Genomic DNA, 22,414 nt, shown 5'->3' with positions numbered 1-22,414 from the left:
TTTAATCAATGAGGTGCACTTTCCTCGTGAATCAAAGTTATATACACACGCATCTCGTCTTGTTTCTTATACCACGCACTGCAGGTGAGATTTTAGACATTTCATATTATCATATCTTCACAACAAGTCCACATTAATTTCCTCATGCTGTTCAGAACATCGTGGTACATGTTGCACTTAACTGCCATGTGAGGGGAAAGAAAAAGTTCAAGTTTGAAACACTTGCTTCTGGCTGCTCACGTAGAAACTGGACATTAGACAGACACAGACAGGATGCTACATCCCCCAACACACACAAACACTCACAGTCTCCCTTTTGGGTGCCTTATAATGCCAGATCCTTTTGAGCTGACAGGTGACAGAACCGTCTACATCAACATAGGTCTACTCTCTTTTACTGCAGACAAACACACACACACACACACACACACACACACACACACAAACACACACACACACCCTCCTGCTGTACTGTAGAAAGCTCCAGACATGCCATGGCTGGACATGCCCAAAAGGCCTGAGCCTATTCCCTGTCACCTATCAGCTGGTGGCAGACCAGCGGGATGTGTGTGGGTATGCGAATATGCATGCGTGCGTGTGTGTGTGTGTGTGTGTGTGTTTTTACATTTTTTGCACTCTAACCCAATTTTTAAGTCTGAATCTGCATGACCCCTGCAATTAGTATGTTAAGCAGACCTCCATACGCACTATACTGTATATCAGAAGATTTCTTTCGTACTCATAATATATGATTATGTTATTAAGGGTCCTGGTTGCCTCGTGTTTGTGACCCATGCCATATATCTGTTGCTGTCCAACCCTGGCCAGTTGTTACAGGTCATATCCATCTTTTCTGTTCATATGTTTATGTGTGTGTTTAAAGCAAAACATCAACAAAATATCTACCTGTCCTCATGCAAAGAGGACGAAAAGCTTTGGCTTAGTCTTTGTGACCTAGATGAGGATGAGACTCTGCATTATTACATATCATCAGTCTAACAGTCAGTAAGAAAGCTTGTGGATTTAGTGTTGTGAGCACTAACATGTCAAAGGACATGCTAGGAAAGAATAAAGTAGACACAAGGAGGCAGCAGCCAACCTCGGACTGCTGGCATGGCAGCCAGGGGCGGGGCCAAGACAGCATGGCACACGTCGACCTCAGACCCCCCTCCTCTTCCCCCTTTCCCCACGGGCTCTGGCAGGCGGCACGGGAACCCCATGGCCCAGTGAGGGGTGGACAGCCGTCTGACAACTCCCCACCTGCGTGACCTTTACCATGCTTGACCCCCTGCAGGAGACAATCACCTCATAGCAAACAGCCCCAGTGGAGATGTAGACACACAGCCCAGTCAGGAAGACACACAAGTAGACAGACAAGCAAGATGGAGGGACTGTTGGTCAGACTGTGACATGCATACAGCAAAGGGGCTTAAATAGCATCACACCTTTTCATCAGAACAACAGTTTGTTCAGTCACTTAGTTTCCACGGTGGTCAATGGACAAGCTCAGTTTTAGAATAAACCATCTTCATTTGGATTAAACAAGCTGCTGGTTGGGCCTCATGGACAAATGTTATAGATTTATTCAGTCAACATTTTCTCTGTATTGCTCAGTAAACATTTAACCAAATTCAGGTTTCTAGCCAACTTGTTAGATAGAACTTGACTTGATAGAAGAAAGTAGCGATGGTGGCAGATTTTGATAGATTACTTGGTCAAAGTGTACACATACACATACAACAGATGTTTAATTTTTTGGACCGGACAAAACCAATTAGTCTATATGGCAAAGGAAACAAAGCCACAAATTGCAATACATTGTTTTTATATTGATTAGACTTAGTATTTGAAAAGTTGTGTTCTTTTCACCTGGAGTTTCCTTGATGTGGTCGGCAGGTAATTATCCAAGTTCAACTGTCAATCCAAGTCATCGCTGCTGAAAAAAATACCTCTGTTGAACAATAGGCAAGATGATATCAACATATCAGGAGATTTTAGCCTAAACTTCAACAAACTCTATATTAACATTTTAAATAATGATATATGATGACGGTATAAGATAACCTACTTCTTAGGATTCAAATTTCATAGATAAAATACTTTGAGTTTCAAAGTTTATTCTTGACCTCGGAAGCAAAACCTGACAAAACAATCTCACCTCAATTTTGTTACTGTTGTTTTTGTTACTACACCTATAATACAAGTACCACCAGCAGTAGCAGTGCTACATTCACATTCAGGCGACATCAATCAATCACAATAAAGTGAACAAGATAAACTGCAGTTACACAGCCAGAGGACATTCTTCATTTATACAAACACAGACTTCTTGATGTCTTGATAGACTTCTTGTATTGCTTTGTTTCATTTTCAAATATAATAGATAAGGGTTTAGAGTTAGCAAATTTGGAATTGTGGATATGACATTTTGTTAAAAGAATTATTGGGTTATTGATGTAATACTCTTTGAATTTATTGCCATTACATTTATTGAAACTAAACAAAACATTCTCCAGGCATACGGTGAAATCTGAGTCAATATTATAAATAATAAATCTACTCAAGTCCACCCAGAGCATTTTGGTATGGGAGCAGTACGACCAAAGACACTCTATTACTACTCCATTTTATACAGTCTATTGTACTAATATGTTTTTTGCGTTAAGAAAAGATATTAAAGAAGAACATTCAGCTTTACAAATACAATTGCTTTCATTGCTTTACTGTTCTTCAGCCCATATTATGTCCTAATATATTGTCTGATTTCTATTTTTATTTAAATCTTTTTAGTCCACTTGCATTTGTGAATGTAATCTTTTCCATATATTCCATAAGACGTTCAAGATAAACAGTCTTTTATCATCAGTACTATTATAATAAAAACATAATGCTTCTTTCTTGTAAATGTTTTACTACTGTTCAGGGGTTTTTTTTGTCTCGGATACGTCATCAAAAGGCGACATGGTGGCGTGATGCGACGCAACAAACGTGAAACACTGGTATTGGCGCAAAAACAGCGAAGTAAGTATAGTTTATTGTTAAATATATCAACGTCGAGGAAAGCTTGATGTGTTGATATTGAACGCTCATTCAAAAACGTGCTCTGTAATCCTTAAAGTCATTTTAAAGCGGTTTACGGACTCGGGTTTAAGCTAACGTTAGCACCTCAAACTGTCAAACCTACTTAGTGACAGTAACGTAACTAGAGATTACATACATCCTACTAACATAATTATTGTTTGTGTGATTTTTAGGTTACCTCTTTTGGACTTGAGACCTCACAGTTTTCTCTCCTTCTCGCCACAACTTCGTGTTTTGGTCAAGCTGAGCTACTAATGAACCCACTGATTAGACGGAGACTTCCTCCGTCTGTGAGGACTCTTCTGACAGACATCGGGCCGAAGGAGGAGTGGACCGACACGGTGACCAAAGATGGGCTCCTACTCCCGTCCAGAGGTGCTGCTTCTGGACAAGAGGAGTTTCTCACGCCAGCCAGGCTACAAGAGGAAGAGGCTTTAGTTGAAGGAAGAACTGCAGTCTGCATGTTGTGTAAATCTAAACCCTCTTGTTACACCTGCCCTCGGTGCAACCTGCACTACTGCGGCTTGGCTTGCTACCAGAGCCCAGATCACTCCGTGTGCTCTGAGGAGTTTTACAAAGAGTCTGTGCTACAAGAGCTGAAGGATATGGGGAAGACAGAAAGTGAGCAGAGAAAGAAAATGCAGGAGCTTCTTTTGGGTCTCAGAAAAAAGGCGACGAGGACAGACGGGGGGATGGAAAGTTTGCTAAAAGAAGCAGGTATTGTGGCAGGAGACACAGGCGAGAGGGAAGGAGAGGCAGCGGAGAAAGTGCAGGTTGTGGAGCTCCTGGCCAGGTTAGCAGAGCTTCAACAGTCTGAAGACAGGAGTGCTGAGGAAGAGATTGAGGCTATTTTGAGGAAACTTCAAGAGATTGGAGGAGGAGAGCCACTGCCTGGGGATGCTGACAGTGAAGCAGGGGAGCAGGACTTGGCTGATAGGCTCTCGGGGCTGGATATTGATAAACTGTCAGAAGAGGAGCTGTGGGAAGTTCTCAACAGTAAAGAGAAGGAGATGTTTATGGGTCTGATGAAGGATGGAGCTCTTGGCGGGCTGGTTCCCCTGTGGAAGCCGTGGTGGGAGGAGCATGAGGAAGGAGGGAAAGCACTGGTGGAGGTGCTTGTGGAGGAAGTGAGCAAACTGGAGGAAATAAAATCAACTGTGGGCGAACAGGGCATTGATAATGAAGTCAAGACATCACAAGAAATAGTTCAGAATCAGGGCAAATCAGCTACGAAGTTGAGAAAGATTAAAGGAGGGAGCAGAAAGGAAACAAACAAAGGCGGGGGAAGTTCAACAGCTCCTGGTGTGCCTCCAATTTCTGCAAAAATTCCTAAGTTGAGTTCCTTATGTGCAAATCCACCTCCCCTGGTATGCTATGGTTTGGTGAATGCACTTTTTGGCTACACCTTCACCCTGTGTCTGTTTAACAATGACACTGATTCACTAATGTTTGAGTTCTGTGACATGATTCTTGCTCTGTCTGAGGCACTGAGCTCAAGCAGGGTGTTCAGCTCTGTCCAAGAGGCCTTTGACTCTGGAGAAACTCTCATTTTGGATGGGGGTTACCTCGACAAGGACGATCCTCTCGCCTCAGCCAGGGCCGTGGAAGCCGTGGCTCACATCATGACTGGCAGAGACAGACGGGACGCCACAGGATACTGCCTGGCAGCTTTGAGCCAGCTTCGCTCAATGCTCTCCCAGGCCAGAACAGCCCTGTCCAAAGAGGGAGAGGAAGGGGCAAGGAGACAGAAATACTTTCTAGCCAGCAAGAAGTGTGAATTCTTTCAAGCCTGGGTGTTGGACAATGCAAACGGGACTCGTAGAGTAGCTATTGAGCTGTGGAATGTACACAGTAAAAGAGAGAGCATGAGGAGCAGCATGGAGAAAGCAAAGACTGTAGTTGAGGAGAACTTGATGAAAAAGAGGAGCAAAGGGAATAGTAAATTAATTGAAGAATTGAGCTAATTAAGTCTTTTTGAGCACACTGATGTTTGTAAAAGTTCATGTTCTAATAAAAGTATATGAAAGCAAATTATCTTCTCTGATTCTGACTTTAAATCACTGAAATGTCTGTTTTTAATAATCTGTTAAACAGGATGAGCTTTGCAATGTAAATAAAGTTTGATATTATCACTTCACATAAACACAGTTGCCACAGTGAAATAGAACCAGACATCTAGTATGATTTCTTGCATTAGATGTTGTAATGAAGAGCTGGTGACCTCAGACTAAGGTCTAAATTGAAAAACCTAAGACGACGCCATTTTTATCCATTTGATTATGTGGTAACAATTTACATGAAAAATAAAAATGTTCTTAAAAACTAACTCAAGTTCAACTTTCTAGCTCTTTTAACCACATTTCATGGACTTCCTCACCAAATGCCGCTTTGTTGTCATGGAGTGATGTCACATGCTCAGTTTTCATGAGATATGGCTGAAAGTCCCGGACGAAGCTTGTAAAGGGACCTTTTTTTTTTCAAGCAGGTCAAGAATCAACTTTAATGCTCAGAATAAACATGTTCACACAGGATATAGTAGATATTTTAACATTTATAATTTTTTTCAGACAAATATATGGTTAGGTTGCCTTTATTAGATACTTTAAAGTTACAATAGACTTACCCAAACGTATAGACTGTTTCACAGACGGACACTTGCAGGATATATAGCCGTGTGTAACAAAAAATAAATAAATAAAATCTCCGTCTGTGCTCTCGCGTTGCTTCCTTCGCTTGGTCACGTGGTGCGGATGCCCTTTCCACAGTGCGACAGAAAACATGGCTGCGCTCTTGAGATCAGCCCGGCTGCTCAAGTTCTCGCCTTCGGGCCTGCTTCACATCACAGGGACCAAGAGAAACGGTCCGCCACTCAGCCGGCTGTACAGCGGGGCTGTCGGCGGTAGAAGCACCGGAGCTTGTTCCCGACACATCAGCCCTCTTTCGGAGAACGCGTCCAGGTATCACGCAGTCTGTTAGCCGGTGTGTTAGCTGCCGTCCACGCGTGAAGCAGGCATGTCATTGAGCCTCAATGACAGCCAGAGACACACACAGTATCCTCACCAATATGACCTGCAACGTTAAATGTGCCAGTGTGTCAGAATATGTTGCATAAGTCGTTAACAGTTAGCAGCCTGGTTAAAGTAAAGATGGCTCCTCTTTACACAAGGTGATGATCAGATGTTGTGTAACGTTAACCATGTCAGCCTGCTTCATGACTCACAATCAAGCCAGTCACGGTGATATTAGTTAATAATTTGAAGTTACTGAGTTATCAGTGCTGTTTTCCTCTGATTGTTCCTGTACTTTATGTTATTATCTAAACTACATGCTAGCTTTCAGCAAAAGGCCCATCATTGGAGGCCACACATGTTGTTATGCTGCAGCTAAGTGCTGCTCATGATGCACTCAAGTTATTGTCAGATTTGTCAAGTATCATTTTATCATGAAGTCCATTTTATAGCAGTACAGTGAGTGGTGGATAGCAGCCATTGGCCGCTTTGCTAGGGCTTTTACCTCTCAAGGTCATAGGTCTTGACAAAACTACAGTCAGCCCCTGAGCAGGCAGAGCATCCAAAGGTGTGTCAGTGTCACTGCACAGACCCTGTGTTTTCCAGATAGCTGCTGAAAGACGTCTCGTGCACCCACTGAGGATCTATGTTTGGTTTGTCCGAGCTTCACCCACTGTATTCATCTATTTGTCCTGTCTTCTGAATCTCTCCTCTGCTTTTGAACCCCTCTCTTCCCCCGCTGCTCCCTCCACCCATTTCAATCCCCGCTATCTAATCCTCCACAGTCGTGTGTTGCCACATGCAGTGGGATGTGTGCGTAACTACACTGTGGCCGCACAGGAGAAGGATGAGGCCAGTGTTGCAATTCAGTCCAAGCAGACAAAGTACTTTGACTGGGCTCTGGCCAAGCTGGACAACTCTGTGAGGAGAACTGGTCGCATCACCAAGACCCTGCTGCTCCGGGTCTTCCATGACATCTGTAGGACAGGTAGGCAGTATACAGCATATTGAACTAAGCATGCTCCATGTTTCTCCACCCTCACCACGCGCCCATGTCTGTTTGCAGGCTATCCAAGTGGTAACCAGGCCTTGTTACTGCTGCGGAGCTGTGGATCTCTGCTGCCAGAGGTGCCCCTGGAGGAGCGCACCGAGCTGGCAAACCGTGTGTGGGATAAGCTGTTGGAGTTGGGTAAGAGGCTGCAAACGTCATAGCTATTTAAGTAGCTTCTACTATAATACTACCTTGCTGTTCGCTGCTGAATTTAAACATGTTTAACCATGGCTTCAAATATATGAATTATTAGTGGAGTCTTTGGTTTATATTATTAGATCAGGAATGAATTGGGGCATGTTATATAAATTCAGTTTTTTTTTAGAGGATTCACTGTATGTTGTAGATATTGTATGTAAGCTGATGTCATGCGTTGGTTTTCCTCCCCAGGTGCACAGTATGATGTTAGTCACTACAATGCCTTGCTGAAGGTTTACCTGCAGAATGAGTTCAAGTTCACCCCCACTGACTTCTTGGCCAGGATGGAAGCAGCTAAAATCCAGCCCAACAGAGTAAGCTTTGCAGTGCAGTGTACAATAATGACAGGAAACACATGGTTAGTTTTCTATTTGCTTGAACCCATCAGCCATCACCTGCACTAGTAACACAGACATCCATATGAAGATTTTGGTTGATATGCACAAGTGGCATCTTTTTAAAAATGGCACCTCACCTGCCTGCTGCACGCTGTTTGATTTCCTGTTATTTTTGAGTGCAGGTTACCTACCAGAGGCTCATAACAGCCTACTGCCAAAATGGAGATATCGAGGGAGCCAGGTAAGAAAACCTTCTGTTTTGCTCTTGAACCGAACAATCATGTTCTGAAGGGAAGCTCATACATTTCCAACTTGACAGATGGTTGCAAAACAGCATTTCGGCAGAAGCTGACTTTCAATTCAGCGTACTAACTGCCTAATATGCTTTTCCACCCCTGATGGCAACAGCTCAAATGCTTACTATTAGTCTTTTTTAACTGAAAGATACTATGCCTTTTGGATTCACCTTTTTTCTGTTTTAACTTTCTTCTCTTCTCTCTCTCAGCACCATTTTGGGTTTCATGAAGAGCAAAGATCAACCCATTACCGAGACCGTTTTCAACTCGCTGGTGACGGGCCATGCTCGTGCAGGGTGAGCGTCACTGCTTTCGTTCATCTGGTGTTTGCTTGGAAAAATGTAGCTACTCTTGCTAGTTTTTCCAATGTTGCCGACTGCCTTTTAAAGCTTTGCTGCATTTAATAGCATATAAAATGTGTTAATGTTGAAATATTTTGATTTTAACCAGCCGTCTTCTGTCACTGTGCAGGGACATGGAGAGTGCCAAGAACATCCTGAATGTGATGCGGGGAGCAAGAATTCAACCGGGTCCTGACACTTATTTATCACTGGCTAATGCCTACGCTGAGAGGGGAGATCTGGAAAGTCTAAAAAATGTGTGTGTGTGTTTTTATTAAGTTTGTTGTCAAGATGATGCTGACGTTTGTATCAAATGAATGTTTGCCTTTATAACTACTCCTCTGTTCTTGCCCTTTTCCTTCTCTTCATCCCTCTTCTCTTCTCCATTCCTTCTGTCCCTCATTATCATCCCTCTATTGCCTCACCTTCGTCTTGGTTTTTCTTTCCCCCTATTTTTCCCTCCTCCCTTTTCTCTTTCCCCGCCTCCCAAACTTGCTCTTTCCTCGTTCTCTTCATCCTTCATCCATCTCTCTGTCAGACTTTGACGGCAGCAGAGAGTGCCGACTGCAGACTGATGGACAGGGACATCCTGCAGATCGTCTACATTCTGGCCAAAGGTGGACACCATGAAGGCACCTCAGAGATGATTGAGTGCTTGAGGCAAGAGAGGAGTTACATTCCAGGTACAAATGTACACACACCTCGTGTTTTTCCATATCACTGAGGTCTCCAGCTAGAGTAATGCCATTAAAAAGACTGGGACACTCTAATTAGTAACTGTGTGTCATTGACCCAAAAAGGCTAAAGATGGTTAATTGATTAAACTTATAACTTGGCTATATTTGTTGTCATCTTGTGAGGCTGAGCAGAATCTGCATTTGTTCTTCCTCTTGTAGATGCCATGAACTTGTGTCTGAGGCTCATCACTCAGGGCTTGGAGGACACTGCTTTTCACATCCTGAAGAGTTTGCCCACAATGCAGTCTGAAGACGCCAATGCTGAACCTCCCACCCATGGCAGCTTCTTCCTCAGACACTGTATCAACCATGGCACGGTAACACATGTCACCCATTGCTTCCCTAACCGTTTATGAGCCTGTGTTTTTACACAAACACAGGTTCTTAAACGGAATTCTACAGTATTTCAAACAGTCGATACTTGTGTTTACAACTTAGCTGCAGTGATTTTTTTATGTGTGTGTTGCAGTCACCACAGAAGATAGGCCACTATTGTGAAGAGCTCCAGAAGTCAAGTCTGCACACTTCTCCACTCAGCTTCAGTCTGTCCTGTGCTCTGGAGGCCAAGAATGCTGGTAAAGCACACACTGTTGTCTGTTAACATTTGATGAGATGATATGATATGATATGATATGATATGATTATTATTATTTTGCAGATATGTCTTTTGAACTGATGAAGATAATGAAGGAGCAGGGTCTCCCCATAAAGCCTCACTACTTTTGGCCCCTTTTCACTCAACATGTGAAAGACAACAACACAGCAGGTACACACACACACACACACACACACACGCGCACACAGGCCTACACACCTTTTTAACTTATATCTAGGCTTAATGATTTTTTGATTCTGATTTTTTGATTTTGATATTGCAGCTTCACCACAGGGATAATTTTCACATGACCACTTTCTTTTGGACCTTTTGTTAAACAGCTGTGAATTTCTTAGATGTTAGATGATCCCAAATATGCTTTTCTTTTTGATTAATTCCCTAAAGACAGTGATTACACTGACACTTCGTCTGTGTTCTTCTGTCTGTCTTCTTTGCTGAATATAGATATTATCCCTAATTTCTGAAAAAAAGTCTCTTGTTTGTGTAGTGAAGTGTAGGAGAAACAAAGCTAAACCATAAATGTTTTACTATTCAGGTTTTGAATGAGTTACTTCATATATACTTATATTCTGTTCTTAACCAATCACTTGGAAGGCAGTAGCTTCAGAGAGACCAGTAGATGCTGAAATTGAATATTGTAAGTTGTCGTGAGAAGCTTGTAGTTGGATCCTAAATCCACTCTAGCCTCGTCAACAATCCCGTTTGTAGAATGTGAGAATGTAATGGGTGCTATGGAGCCCCAAGTCAAGGGAAAAAGAAACTCACCTACCAGATGCTTGTGCATTTAATCTGAAATAGAGAGGGTTTTTTTGGCGAGCATGATATTAGCAGTTTATGGGCACGTGTGTTATTTTTGTGGTATAGAGGGAATTATGACTTCCTCTGTCCCAGAAAGAGCTTTTAAAGGAGTGTTTCCCTCAAATATTAATGCTCCACAGAGTGGTCCAACTGGGAGAGATTTCACTGGACAGGGGCAGTCAAGGGCAAACAGGTCTGATCCCTGCATCAGAGAGTTAGAGCAGGAAGAGATGAAAACACATACATACACACTGACTCACAAACACACATATACGGATCTCTCTGGAGACCTCTAGGAATAGATCGCAAAGTTTAGAAGGCATCCTAACTCTCCATGTCAGCCACAGAAGGGCTCTGGACCAAAAAGATGCTTTGACTTTCAGGAAGTGCACTCAGACATGAATGTCACAGTTTTATTCCTGTTCTTGATCTCCGAAATCTGCACTCTTGTAGCCTCCGGAGTGCACATCTACAGGATATTTTGTGAGTAAAGATGAGAGTACAGTAAAGCTATTATTAAAGATAATAGTTGTTGGTTTTGGCCATTAAGTCTCCCTCATCTTACAAAGGATGGATTTTTCAACAGCGAGCACATACAGGCTGGCGGCTGATGCGCCAGAAGTTTTTTTTTTGCTCCGGTGGGTGTCCTCAAGTCCGTTATCAAACCAAACTTGTTTCTCAGCTCAGTTCTTAATACAAATCGTCCTCGGTCTGTTTGTTCCTTTGCCTTTTTTTCATCAAATAACTGTTTAACCTACAGTTCTTGGCAGATGGCTGATCCCTGTGGGGACTTTAAACATCACACGTGACGACCGATGATTTTCACAGAGCTGTTTTTACATGTTACAAGACATTGAAGGTTCGACTGTAACAACAGGCTTAAGGCAACACCAGACTTGAAATCAGCTCTTTACCACAATGTCTGGTTAAAAGTTTCAAGTCTGTTTACCTTTTGATTAGTGCTGGCTGAAATTGATGAAAAATGATATCTCAGCGATCATATGGTGATACACAGTATGTAGCTCAGTGAAATTTCACAAGCACTTTTGTTGAAACGGAAAAAAGAAAAGCCGTTGACAGTTCTCTTACACAGAGAAAATGGTCCATGTCTTGTCCTCTAATACAAAATTTGAAAATATCTTAAATCTTTTTCATTTTATTTTTATTATTCAAAGAGATAGGACATCTATGTTTAATTAAATGACTACACATTCAAATGTAACTGCACCTGCAGTTGAACTTGGAAAATACTATTCAGTTAAACTATTTTGGTAAAATCATCAGTCACGTGTGAAAACAGCTGTATATTTAGATTTTTGCGTTTTCAAATGCTGCTGCACTTCCCCGGCTCCTCTCAGCTGGCGCTCTCATTCATTTTCATAACCCTCACATTTGACTATGGTACACACCCCCTTTGATAGCTAGTGTGTTTGTTACCAGCGTGCTCACTGCCGCTACTACTCAACATCTGTTTAACTTACATGCCACGATCCAGCAGAGGTAGGCGACAGTGTCATCTGTAGAGTTTGCAAAGAGCAGGTATCAGTCTATGAGGATAGTTAGTGAGGAAGTTCAGACCAGCATGAACTAAATACTGCAGTCTGCCCAGCTGCAGCATTTAAGTCAGGATCATCTGCACCATTCCCACTGCAACATGATGATACTATTGATGTAAACCATCTGGGTTATGGATTTTAACGCAACATCAAATTACACCGATGTAAACAGTAGGGGTGTAAATAACAAGTTTCATCACGATACAGTGTTATATAGATTCTTGGTACAACGATTTCATATTTGCTGATATCACAAGTCTTCCATGTATGATTTCAATTTGATTAAATTATAATAAGACAGTATCATATGCCTATTTAACAAAATCAATTCAATTTATATCGACTCTCAAAAACTATTGTTTTCCCTACCATTATATTGGGGGTTGGGGCCCACCTATTGGACCCCCAGCCCCACCTGACCGATGAGGATTCATTGATTTCATTCGTTTTTTTATATTATATGAATATATAGATTCGTAGAAATGAAGCTGACATTTAAGGTTGAAATAATGTCTCTAAATCTTTACATCCTGTATAGTACTGCTTTTCTGCATGCTGTGGTATTACTACTAAATAAAAAGGTTTAAAGAGGGGAGCCCAGGAACAATTAATATTTGAATAGCAGAATATTTCTCTGTGATACATGCAAGTGCGCATAGTATGTCGTAGAATTTAGTGTTAGTCACTCTTAAATACCGTATGGTTATGTATCAACATATACACTCCTTCGTCTTACTTACGGCCCATCAGTGTGCTGTTTTCATCTCAAAGAGAGAGTCTGAAATTTTTCTTTTTTCTCTAAACTCCTAAATAACACAGCTGTTTTATGCCCAAGAATAGAGTAAATATCCTCATCATCTTTATCTTGTCTGCCTGAAATCATCCACCCGAAACTAACGCTAGCACTGAAACCGTGACATGGGAATTTCAAAATAAAGGCGTGCTCATCTTGATGATATTGATCAATGTTTTCACTTTGCATTACTGTGTATATATACATACTGTAAAACTCAATATACCGTCCAGCCCTACCTCTGACATCCAAGTAAAGTGTGCGTTATTGCACCCTGTAACCATACCCTGCAGGGGGTCCTGGTGTACAGCTCTACATCACTGCCGCAGCATGAAAAGTTAAACCCCTAGAGGTGAACGAAAACAACATTTTCAGGTTGCGTTACTCTGTAGCATTAGACTTTACCCCTTTTTTAAATTGAAAGAACATTTATTTTGTTCCTGTAAAAGTGGCTGATGTTATAAGGTGAGATGGTGGGGAGCATGTTTGTGTTTTTATTTACAAGAGCAACTTTTAAAAATTCAGGTTTTGTTCTGAAAAGGCTTGAGAGATGATTATTTTACCGCTCTTATGATAGTAATCAGTGGAGAGAACAGGCCATGTACGTCTCAGGCAGATAAAGCTTATTCCATTGTTTTAATTGACACGGCAGTCCTTTACTACTGAGCCTTCACACACTTGTCCCTATTGGTAAACTGGTGTTGATATCTTTGATATCTGTTTGTCTTTCCTATCTGGCACTTAACACCGTTTAATGTCCCGGCATGTGCAGTTTAATGTAATACTTGTATTTCTGTTCCCAATTTCTCAGTTTCAGTTTTGGCTGCTGAAAGAAATGGTTATTTTCTTCCCCTTGTTTTTGTCAGTGATGAGCTTGTGTGGGGGATATCGTCTCAGTGACAGATAGCCGGCATTTGGAGACTTGTCAGAATTCACAACTCATTATGAATGTGCGCTGTCAAATGCGTTCAGTAGCGGCTTGGCTTTTAAGTGCTTTATTTATGCTGAGCTCTGGCTCTCTCTTTGGGGTTTTTTAGAGTGATTAATAAATGATGTATTTTTCCCCTGTCAGCTAATTGACAGCATTTGAGCTGGCAGGGAGGAGAAACTGGTTAGAACAGTGTAGCAACGGTGCAGATTGACTTCTCTGTGTGGTCCAGACATATTCTCAGTTTGAATGGTGCGATGCTTCAGCGCTTGGCTTGACAGCATGAAAAAGAGGACTAGACATGAGTTTAAACATGCACAGCCGCAGATACACACCCGTAGACACAAACTCGTACTTAAATTCTCTAACCGCACAGTCTCAAAGCCACACACATCCGATGGCATCCATTTAGTTATCACTGTGCGGACAGGAGGAAGGACGGAAGGAAAGAAAGTGGAGAAACTTCTCTTTTGCTTACACTCTTGCTTGTTTCCGATGGTGTTAGCCTTAACCCTCATGAATGATGCAGCCTCTCTTTTTTTTTTCTTCTCTTCCCTGCTCTCTCTCTCACTCATTGGCTGCAGGAGGTGTATGTGTGTCCACATTTGTGAGGGGGGAGGGCTTTTGGGGGGCAGTGCAGGTGATGTGACTGATGCAGAGTGACTTGATTTCATGTAAATGCAAGCGCTCTGAGGGAATTCACTTTGGATTATGCGCCCCACTGTGCACGGCCCATGAAATATTAAGCGCCGTGTCACTTTTTGTCCACAGGTGTCACTAGCGGGCAGAGAGGCCAGAGCCATACAATTGGAGGAGAGCAACGGGGGAGGGATGGGGTGGGATAAGGAGAGGAGGGGGGAAAAAATCCCTTTGCCTTTTGATGAGGTGTGGATTTGGCGGGTTTAGCGGAAGCATATGCTGGCCCATACTTCCCACCTGCCGCCAGCTAGTCACCGCTTGTCAGTCCTCGCAACGCAGCTCGCTCTTATCACTTCTGACATGGAGGAGCAAGAAAGAAAGAGAGGGAGGGAGAGGGAGGGAGGGGAAGCAGAGGAAGGGAGTGTTTCTGGCTGTGTGTGTTTTGGGAGATGAGGGATGTAAAGGCTCCCTTGTTTAGTCTGCTTTCCTTCCTGGCTGCCCCCCCTGGCCCCCTCACCTGACTATTTGTGTGACCTCATCTTCAACTCTCACTCTTTCTTTAATGCAGCCCTATCTGTCAAATAGAGTAGGCTGCATTAAAGAAGCACTGCCACAGCAGTCTGTCATGCAGTCCTCCATGACCCTCAGCAGAGCTAATTGGCGCGACAAGAGCCAAGCATCATCTTGATTATTCAAAAAAAAAAAAAATGAAGCTTTAATAAAAAAAAAATCAAGTTTTAATATGACAATCGACCTGTTATTGCCTCGCAGCGAAGAAAGTCTACCTTTAGAGAGTCACAGACATGGAGAGATGGAGAGACAGATGGTGTTGGAGGAGAAAGTAAAGGAGAAGTGACAGGTACTCATGTCCAAGGACGGGAGGAGATGACAGCGACCAGTTCACTCCGCTCCTCTTTTCCTCACTTTTCTCCGTCCTCACTTCTCGTCTGTGACAGTTAACCTGCAGACATGAATCTGATGATGATATCTTGTGACCACTGCCATGCTTAACTCACTACTTTGATACTTCTTGCCCGGGTGGTATGTCAAGCTTTATGCTGACCAACCTGGGGAGACCTATACTCTTCTCAGTTCTCCTCTGTGCCCAATCTTTATTTAAATTGTTCAGACGGGAGAAAGCAAAAAGGGTTACTCGCATAGCAGGATTGTGGAGTGAAAAGCAAAAGACCTAGAGGGAGAGCAGTACACATGACACGATAATATCACATTTTTGTGTTGTATCTTCGCTGATTTTCTCATTTGTTCTCAACTCTTTTTTTTTTTTTTGGTGTAGTTCTCCACATTTCAGGTTTTCGAAAGGCAAGCTGTGCTCAAAGGCACCTTTTAGTTGTATCCAGTAATCGTGGGACTATGGGGACTTAATGCTTGATACCAGTGTCTCGTGCCTTCATGTAGCAGTCATGGAGGTGGCTGAGAGGAACCAGATTGAAGCAATTTGCTTCAAAAATCTCGCCATTTCTCTTCACTGTCATAATTAAGTCAATTAAGACCATAGAGACATAATTGCAATCAGTGCAGCTACAGTGCTGCTTCTTCCTCTTCCTCTTTCTGTCTTGCAGTCACTTAGTTTTTGAGGCAACCAGTGGAAAATACAGAAAGTTACTGCCCCTGGTCAAGAATTGTCCAGCACTAACCCCATGTAAAACCACATTGTGCCATATTTACACTTCAGTTTCTGTATAGATTAGTGAGTTTTAATAGATGGATTTTGTTGCCTTGGGACAGAGCCAGCTAGCTGTTTCCCATCTTTGTGCTAAGCTAAGATAACTGGCCGCAGGTGGTAGCTTCATATTCTTATACAGACATGAGAGCAGTATGTGTAAAACAGCTTTTTGTACTAAAATCGCACCTCTCTCAGGTAAACTGAGGATATGTCTTTGTATCCTGACTTCTTACTACGTAGCTAAGACATGCAGTGACTTAGCCGCAAGCTTGTGGTAGGGATTGAAAAGTGAGCAAAAACAGTCTGGGGTGCAAAGGGTTAAAAGCTCTTGGTCACAGACTTGACTTGCAGAAAAACACACAATCGTGCTTGTTCGACAACCAAAAAGTGCTGATGATCATAAAAGCTCACATGCAGAAACCAGAGAGCGTGAGAGAGAGAGAAGGCCGGCTTATGCATTTATACCTCCAACTCACCATTCACTTGTTTTCTGTCTGTCTGGCTCACCGTGAAATTGATTATGGATTATTCAGTAGGAAAGCAGGTGCTCCCTCTCTTCTTTCATAAAAAAAGACTGGATGAAAGCGATTAGGGGGTAAGAATGGACAGGCGGGTGGCAGAAGGGATGGATCCTCCATTGAGAAGAAAGAGGAAGATCGCCTGTTTACTTTTTCTTGAAAGCAGGATAGATGGATAGTGAGAGGGGCGGATGAATGAGTGATATGGATGGAGGGGGAAGGCTGGATGGATGGAGTGGTTCAGGTAGCCTTACCTGGGATAATGCAGCCCCAGCCGCAGGTTTTAATGGCGTATAAAAGCCCAGGGCTCATCTTTTATTCAGCTAAAGAGAGAGACTGCCAGGTGAACACATACATCCCAAGAGGATGCAGAAACATAGAGCTGTGTGTGTGTGTGTGTATGCTTCCGAACCTGAGTGGGGAGTAAATACACACAGCATCTTGAGCTTTGTCAACTCAAGGAAGCACTTTAGTGTAGTTTGCAGAAGCACGCATGGGAACAAGGTGTATCGGTACACTGGATGCAGTCATATATAGCATATTGATGCACCTAAAACTGCATAGCAACTCACACCGAGAATGAACACACACATGGAGACCCATGTATGCCCTCATTTAGGCCCGCGTCTTTGTGGGCACGCTCCCAGACATATGCAAAGTGCTGCAGTGCCCTCTGCACCCAGACTCTTGCGGGCACATTGAGAGTGCGTGAGTGGCTGTTCCATATGCATGTGGTTGTTTTGGCCTCCTTCCCTGGGGCAGGACCTGGGGGCTCTGCTGCAGAGCAGGGTGATGGTGCAAGAGTCCACTCCAGGCCGAGTGCGTGTGTTTATCTACACGTATCCTCCAGTCCAAGGTAGAGAGGGAAGCAGCCATTAGCATTTTGTTGATGTAGGGTGTGAGAGTGAGTTTATATGAGGGTGGTGTCTGGCGATTTTACTGGACGGGTGAGAGAAAGTATGTGCCAGCCCATTTCTTGGACCCATATATAAACAGTGCTTCCACAGCTCCAGGCTGGTACATGAGGATGAGTGGAGGAAAGTGTGTGTATCTGTAAAAGTGCTGCGTGTGATTGAGTTAAAACTGATGGTGAACAACTCTGACCACAAATCAAAATGTTCTTAATAACCTCTCTCACTGCAAAAACACCAATTCACACAACTTGTATTTATGAGGGCATAAAGACGATATGAAGTAACCTGCACTTGTTACAGTCTCTAAGATTTGTTCTGTTTTATTTCATAGTAAAATGGAGTGTTCTGTGGTTGAGGACTATCAGTTTGAAAATACCAACTTGGATTCGAGGAACTCATGATGTGCTTTGTCACCATTTATAGGCATTTTCTAGGCAAAAAAATGTCAGAAAAATACATGTATCAATGATAAAAACAACTGTTAATTGCAGTCCTGATCTCACTAATTTCTTTTTTTTTGTTTTGGTTGACACAACATTTCATGAATATCAAGTACCTCTGTCACTACACTTGAACAAACCTACTCAACTTGTGATTTCACTGCCAAAAAGTTGATCTTAATTACTTTGTTTGTGTGTGTTGTAGGTGTAGTTGAGCTGTTGAAGAGTATGCAGGAGCTCGAGGTGATGCTTGATGCTGACACTTGTGCCAACTACATCTTCCCCTTATTCTCCAGCAAGGAAGAAGCACAACAGGCCATCAAGGTAATCCATAAGTCAGTGTGTGTGTGAGAGAGTGTTTCCATATGGCTCGTGCATTAAAAAGTTTTTACTGACATGAAGGTGCTTCTCCTTGTTCAGGATGCAGGCATCAGTCATGATTCGGGCAGCTTATTGTCTTCAGAGGTTCGCTCCCTGGCTTTTAACAGCCTGGCCAAACTCTACACCCTGTGTAAGCACACACACACACACACACACACACACGCACACACGTAACACACTCCAAAGAAGCTCTACTGCATCTTGAGCACCCATCATCATAAAAATTGCTGCTTCGCCTGCGGGCTAATTGGACCAGCGTTAACACACACACACACAACCACACACACACACACACTCATGCATTTGCCCACTTACTCCTCTGTGCTCATCAGGCCTTTTAAGAGATTAGTCTGTGTGAATATGTAAAGAGCAAGAACGAGCGGCGCTGCAACTGGCAGAGGGATGGGATAGAGAAGGCTGTTACATAATGGATGACTCTTCCTGTTTTCGGTCTTTCATCTCGTTTTAGTCTCAAACATCCACCACTCGTTTTCACATACGTTGCTCTGTTTCCTCTTTTATGTATTTCAGAATCCCTAATGTATTTTTCCCCCTCACATGAGGAAGGTTTTCAGGGTTTTTCAACATTTCATATGTCTCCTCACTATGCAATATTGGCATAAACCCAGTGTACCCTTAAAGAGTTTCCCTCAAAGTTTATCGAGTAAAAATGCCAAATCTTTGCTGCTTTTTTTCTGGTTTTTATCATTTTAAGTTGAAGTTTTGGACTTTAGTTCACACAAATCAAACGATTTAAAGATGTGACCTTGGTCAGTGGAAACTGGTAATGGGCATTTTTCACTACTTTTTGACATTTTATAGGTTAGATGATTACTTCATTCATTCATTAGATCCCCATCAACTCCCAATGCAAAATATATAAAAAAAAAAAATAGAGATTCATTGAACCCCTGGAAAGCTTATACACTTTATTTTTTATTGTAAACCACACTGATCATTCCACATGAAGACAAGATATCGTTGTCTTTTCTGTCTTAGCCTCTCGTCACTTGTCTGTCTTCACTCTATTTTCTAGTGTCGGATCCCTCCTTCCCCCCGTTGGACCTCAGTACTTTCCGCAACAGCCTCGTCCTGGGCTTCAAAAAGTGAGTCAATTAGCTCATCGTCTGTTTATGTCTATGTGTTCTCCATCATCTCCATATTTCTCCATATTTTGCCTCATAACTCCCGATTGGCGTTTTGGGGAGGCCTGTAGCACTGTGGAGGTCACTGCGGCATATGCTCTGACCATGACATGTGCAGCCTATCACACCATCTACAGCGTCTGTGTGTGTTTGTGGGCAGCTGCAGGGAAAAACACTCCATCTCTCACTCACTCACTCACTCACTCACACACACACACACACACACACACACACATATATATATACACATACACACACACACAGAGTATACACGGGTGCCTCATGCATATGGAGGCCGTCATCCCTCAGCTCTTACCCCAAAGCACCGTGGGAGATATGTAAATTAGCAGATGCCCACCACTGCCCCTCATACCCAGACCCCCGTACTGATTTCACTCTCTTGCACACTTACTCTCAGAAGCACACACACGCGTACAGAACCTTAGGACCAGGGTCTGACCCGTGGGGGTTTTGTTGAAGGGGTGTTTATGAATATTTACAGTTTAACACTACACACCCACACAAAAACACTTTGGCCCCTGAGTGAGGCTGGAGGTGAGTCAAAGAGAAAAGCACTGACTTGTCTTCAGGGACCAAAGTTATTTCTTCCACTAAAAAGCCAAGATGCACTCAGTTGAGCTTAACTTTGAACCTTCAATTCAGCTAATGCATTCTTTGTTGTAGCTGATGTGTTAATTAAAACAGTGAATGTTGATAATTTAACTAACATAATGGATAAAATAATAGGCTTCTTCCCAGGAATGCAATATATCCTTTAATAAAAGGATGAGACCATTTTTTTTAAGGTAAAAAAATCAATAGTAGCATTCCACGCATCATTTTATACTTTTTATTTTTTTTTATTTTAAGGACATGAAAAATACTGTAAGAGGACCAAAAGACAACTTTTTTTCCTTAGGCTTTCTTTGAAGTTGAGAGATGTACTGTATCTTATACAAATTTCCAAGGGCGATTCCAGCATTAGAGTTTAAACCACAAATAAATGTGGATTACCAGATTTTTGAGCAGGAATTGGCTGTGTGTGTGTGAGACTTGGATATTTTCAAATCAGTATGTCCACTAATTGTTTATCCGCCTTTTTCTGTGTCTGAACCCACTTCCTCTCCTCCATTTGCCTTGCTCTGATTGCATTAACGCACACGTACACACACTCTTCTGACAGTTAGGTTGCCTGACAGGGTCATAATTGGGCTTGTCACTTGGGAAGTGTGTGTGAGTGTGTGTGGATGTGTGTGTGTGCGCGAGCCCCATGTTATTGCAGCGCAGGACCTGCCCCTGTCAAAGACAAGGTCAGGGGATAATTTAATCATTAAAGACCTCTTCTTCTCTCTTCTCCTCTCATCTCTCATCTCCTCCTCTCCACCAACTAGCTGACAATGCCAGAAATGTCACACGTTGTCATCATTTAGCCTTCGTGTGTGTGTGTGTGTGTGCATGCCTTTGTGTGTGTGAGGATGTGTTTTTTGTGCTTTCCCAGGCTTTTGTACTGCCATCTTTCCTCTCTTGTAATATTGCATTGAGAGTGTCAAATTGAAAAATCTGTTGCTTTTTCTTGCCACATTATATTATACTAAACTTTCAATTCAGTAGCAATGGCAACATGATACTGTCAGTTCTATGGTTACTTAAATAAAATTGCATTTGCTATTTAAAATTCCCTTTTGGGGGAGGAAAGGGGTTTATAGAAATAAACAAAATCCTTTAGGAAAAAAAAATCCATTCTTAAATATTTAAAATGGTTTTCACATCTTATGTCTACCCAGTGCTTTTATGTAAGCAGATATAATATAAATACCTATTTCACCAACACTACAAGCAGTCAAGAGTAAAGAGAGCATAGTTTAGAGACATTTGGTACTACCGTGATTTGACACCTTTGAACTCATCATTTATGTGGAAAAAATGACAAGCAAAATAGAAAAAACAAGGGCTAAATTGAGTTTGTAGGGCTTTAGTTTCTCAGGATGTATGCATTGGAACAAACGGTGGGTAAAAACATGGGAGAGGAGGAGAATAAATCCATGTTGGAAGTATGTGGGGTGGTGGAGGTGCTTCTTTGAGAGATGCACATTAACCCCGACATGTTGAAGTGTTGTCGACCCGCTGGTGGACTGGCTGCTCATGTCTTGTCCTCTACTGCCCCCTGCAGGTCTACTGATGTGGAGAGCATGGTGAAGGTAAGTCGTGAATGAGGCCGCATTGTTTGAGTGTGTGTGTGTGCGTCAGTGTGTGTGTGTGTGACATATTCCAGGCATTAGGTGAATTTTCAGCTGTCCATATAATGGTTTATTCCTCGCAACAAAATAGCTATGATAATCAGTATACTCACCATCTTCCACACACAGTTACATTTAGGACGAATATGCAATATGGCAAATACCATCTGCTGCCTTTTATGCAAATCTCCTTATGGCACATTGAGCGTGTATAAATAAAGAAATGTTCAGCTTGAGGCAATTTTAGGCAAGATGTTTTTCAAATAAAAACACACTTCATTCACACACATCTTCACTATAATTAGTAGGTTAGATAAAATACAATAAAGAAAAATAAGACACAAAGGCATAAAAAGGGAATGCTTAGGACCGGATTGCCTTTATAGTGGTGATTTTGTTCTTCATGGTATCTATACTCTAGGATCTCACTCCCACTTTTGTTTGTAATTTGTTTTTCTTTTTTCTAGATTACTAAGCTCTTGTACACAGACAAGCGATTCTCCAAAGGAAACTCTGCTGGTAAGGAAACATTTGTATGCACTGTTCCCCTTAGCAAGCCAACTCCTTAGTGATGGTGTCCTTGTATGCAAGGTGTGTGTGTGTGTGTGTCTGTGTGTGTGATCTATCATGTATCAGTGTTCAGACTTGCAGACTGCAGTTTCTGTCTCTGTCTTTTTCCAACTATAATTCAGATGACAGAAAAATGCCTAGTGTG

General features: G+C 42.3%; 2 protein-coding genes across 2 annotated transcripts in view; both read left to right on the top strand.

Moving 5' to 3' along the window:
- The first annotated feature begins 2,950 nt into the window (after positions 1 to 2,950).
- znhit2 (zinc finger, HIT-type containing 2) lies at positions 2,951 to 5,128 on the top strand. The gene is made up of 2 exons (XM_070841130.1): positions 2,951 to 3,021; positions 3,255 to 5,128. The coding sequence occupies exon 2, from the start codon at positions 3,336 to 3,338 to the stop codon at positions 5,043 to 5,045; it is 1,710 nt and encodes a 569-aa protein (XP_070697231.1). The 5' UTR covers positions 2,951 to 3,021; positions 3,255 to 3,335; the 3' UTR covers positions 5,046 to 5,128.
- Positions 5,129 to 5,858: 730 nt separating this feature from the next.
- The window catches only part of lrpprc (leucine-rich pentatricopeptide repeat containing), a 55,759-nt gene continuing 39,203 nt past the window's right edge, over positions 5,859 to 22,414 (top strand). Inside the window, exons 1-16 of the mRNA XM_070841145.1 lie at positions 5,859 to 6,038; positions 6,875 to 7,077; positions 7,156 to 7,278; positions 7,531 to 7,652; positions 7,859 to 7,917; positions 8,182 to 8,268; positions 8,444 to 8,570; positions 8,852 to 8,996; positions 9,210 to 9,367; positions 9,520 to 9,625; positions 9,709 to 9,816; positions 18,142 to 18,260; positions 18,357 to 18,447; positions 19,354 to 19,423; positions 21,633 to 21,660; positions 22,167 to 22,218. Of these exons, the coding sequence (XP_070697246.1) occupies positions 5,860 to 6,038; positions 6,875 to 7,077; positions 7,156 to 7,278; positions 7,531 to 7,652; positions 7,859 to 7,917; positions 8,182 to 8,268; positions 8,444 to 8,570; positions 8,852 to 8,996; positions 9,210 to 9,367; positions 9,520 to 9,625; positions 9,709 to 9,816; positions 18,142 to 18,260; positions 18,357 to 18,447; positions 19,354 to 19,423; positions 21,633 to 21,660; positions 22,167 to 22,218 (1,777 nt within the window). The 5' untranslated portion in view covers position 5,859. The remainder of the gene's footprint in view (positions 6,039 to 6,874; positions 7,078 to 7,155; positions 7,279 to 7,530; positions 7,653 to 7,858; positions 7,918 to 8,181; positions 8,269 to 8,443; positions 8,571 to 8,851; positions 8,997 to 9,209; positions 9,368 to 9,519; positions 9,626 to 9,708; positions 9,817 to 18,141; positions 18,261 to 18,356; positions 18,448 to 19,353; positions 19,424 to 21,632; positions 21,661 to 22,166; positions 22,219 to 22,414) is intronic.

This window comes from Pempheris klunzingeri, chromosome 12, assembly GCF_042242105.1.
Source record: "Pempheris klunzingeri isolate RE-2024b chromosome 12, fPemKlu1.hap1, whole genome shotgun sequence".
NCBI lineage: Eukaryota > Metazoa > Chordata > Actinopteri > Acropomatiformes > Pempheridae > Pempheris > Pempheris klunzingeri.
This window is presented reverse-complemented; position numbering and strand designations above follow the sequence as displayed.

Bases quoted from the DNA above. Each gene is read 5' to 3' on its own strand.
- znhit2 (XM_070841130.1), top strand. From the start codon at position 3,336: ATGAACCCACTGATTAGACGGAGACTTCCTCCGTCTGTGAGGACTCTT.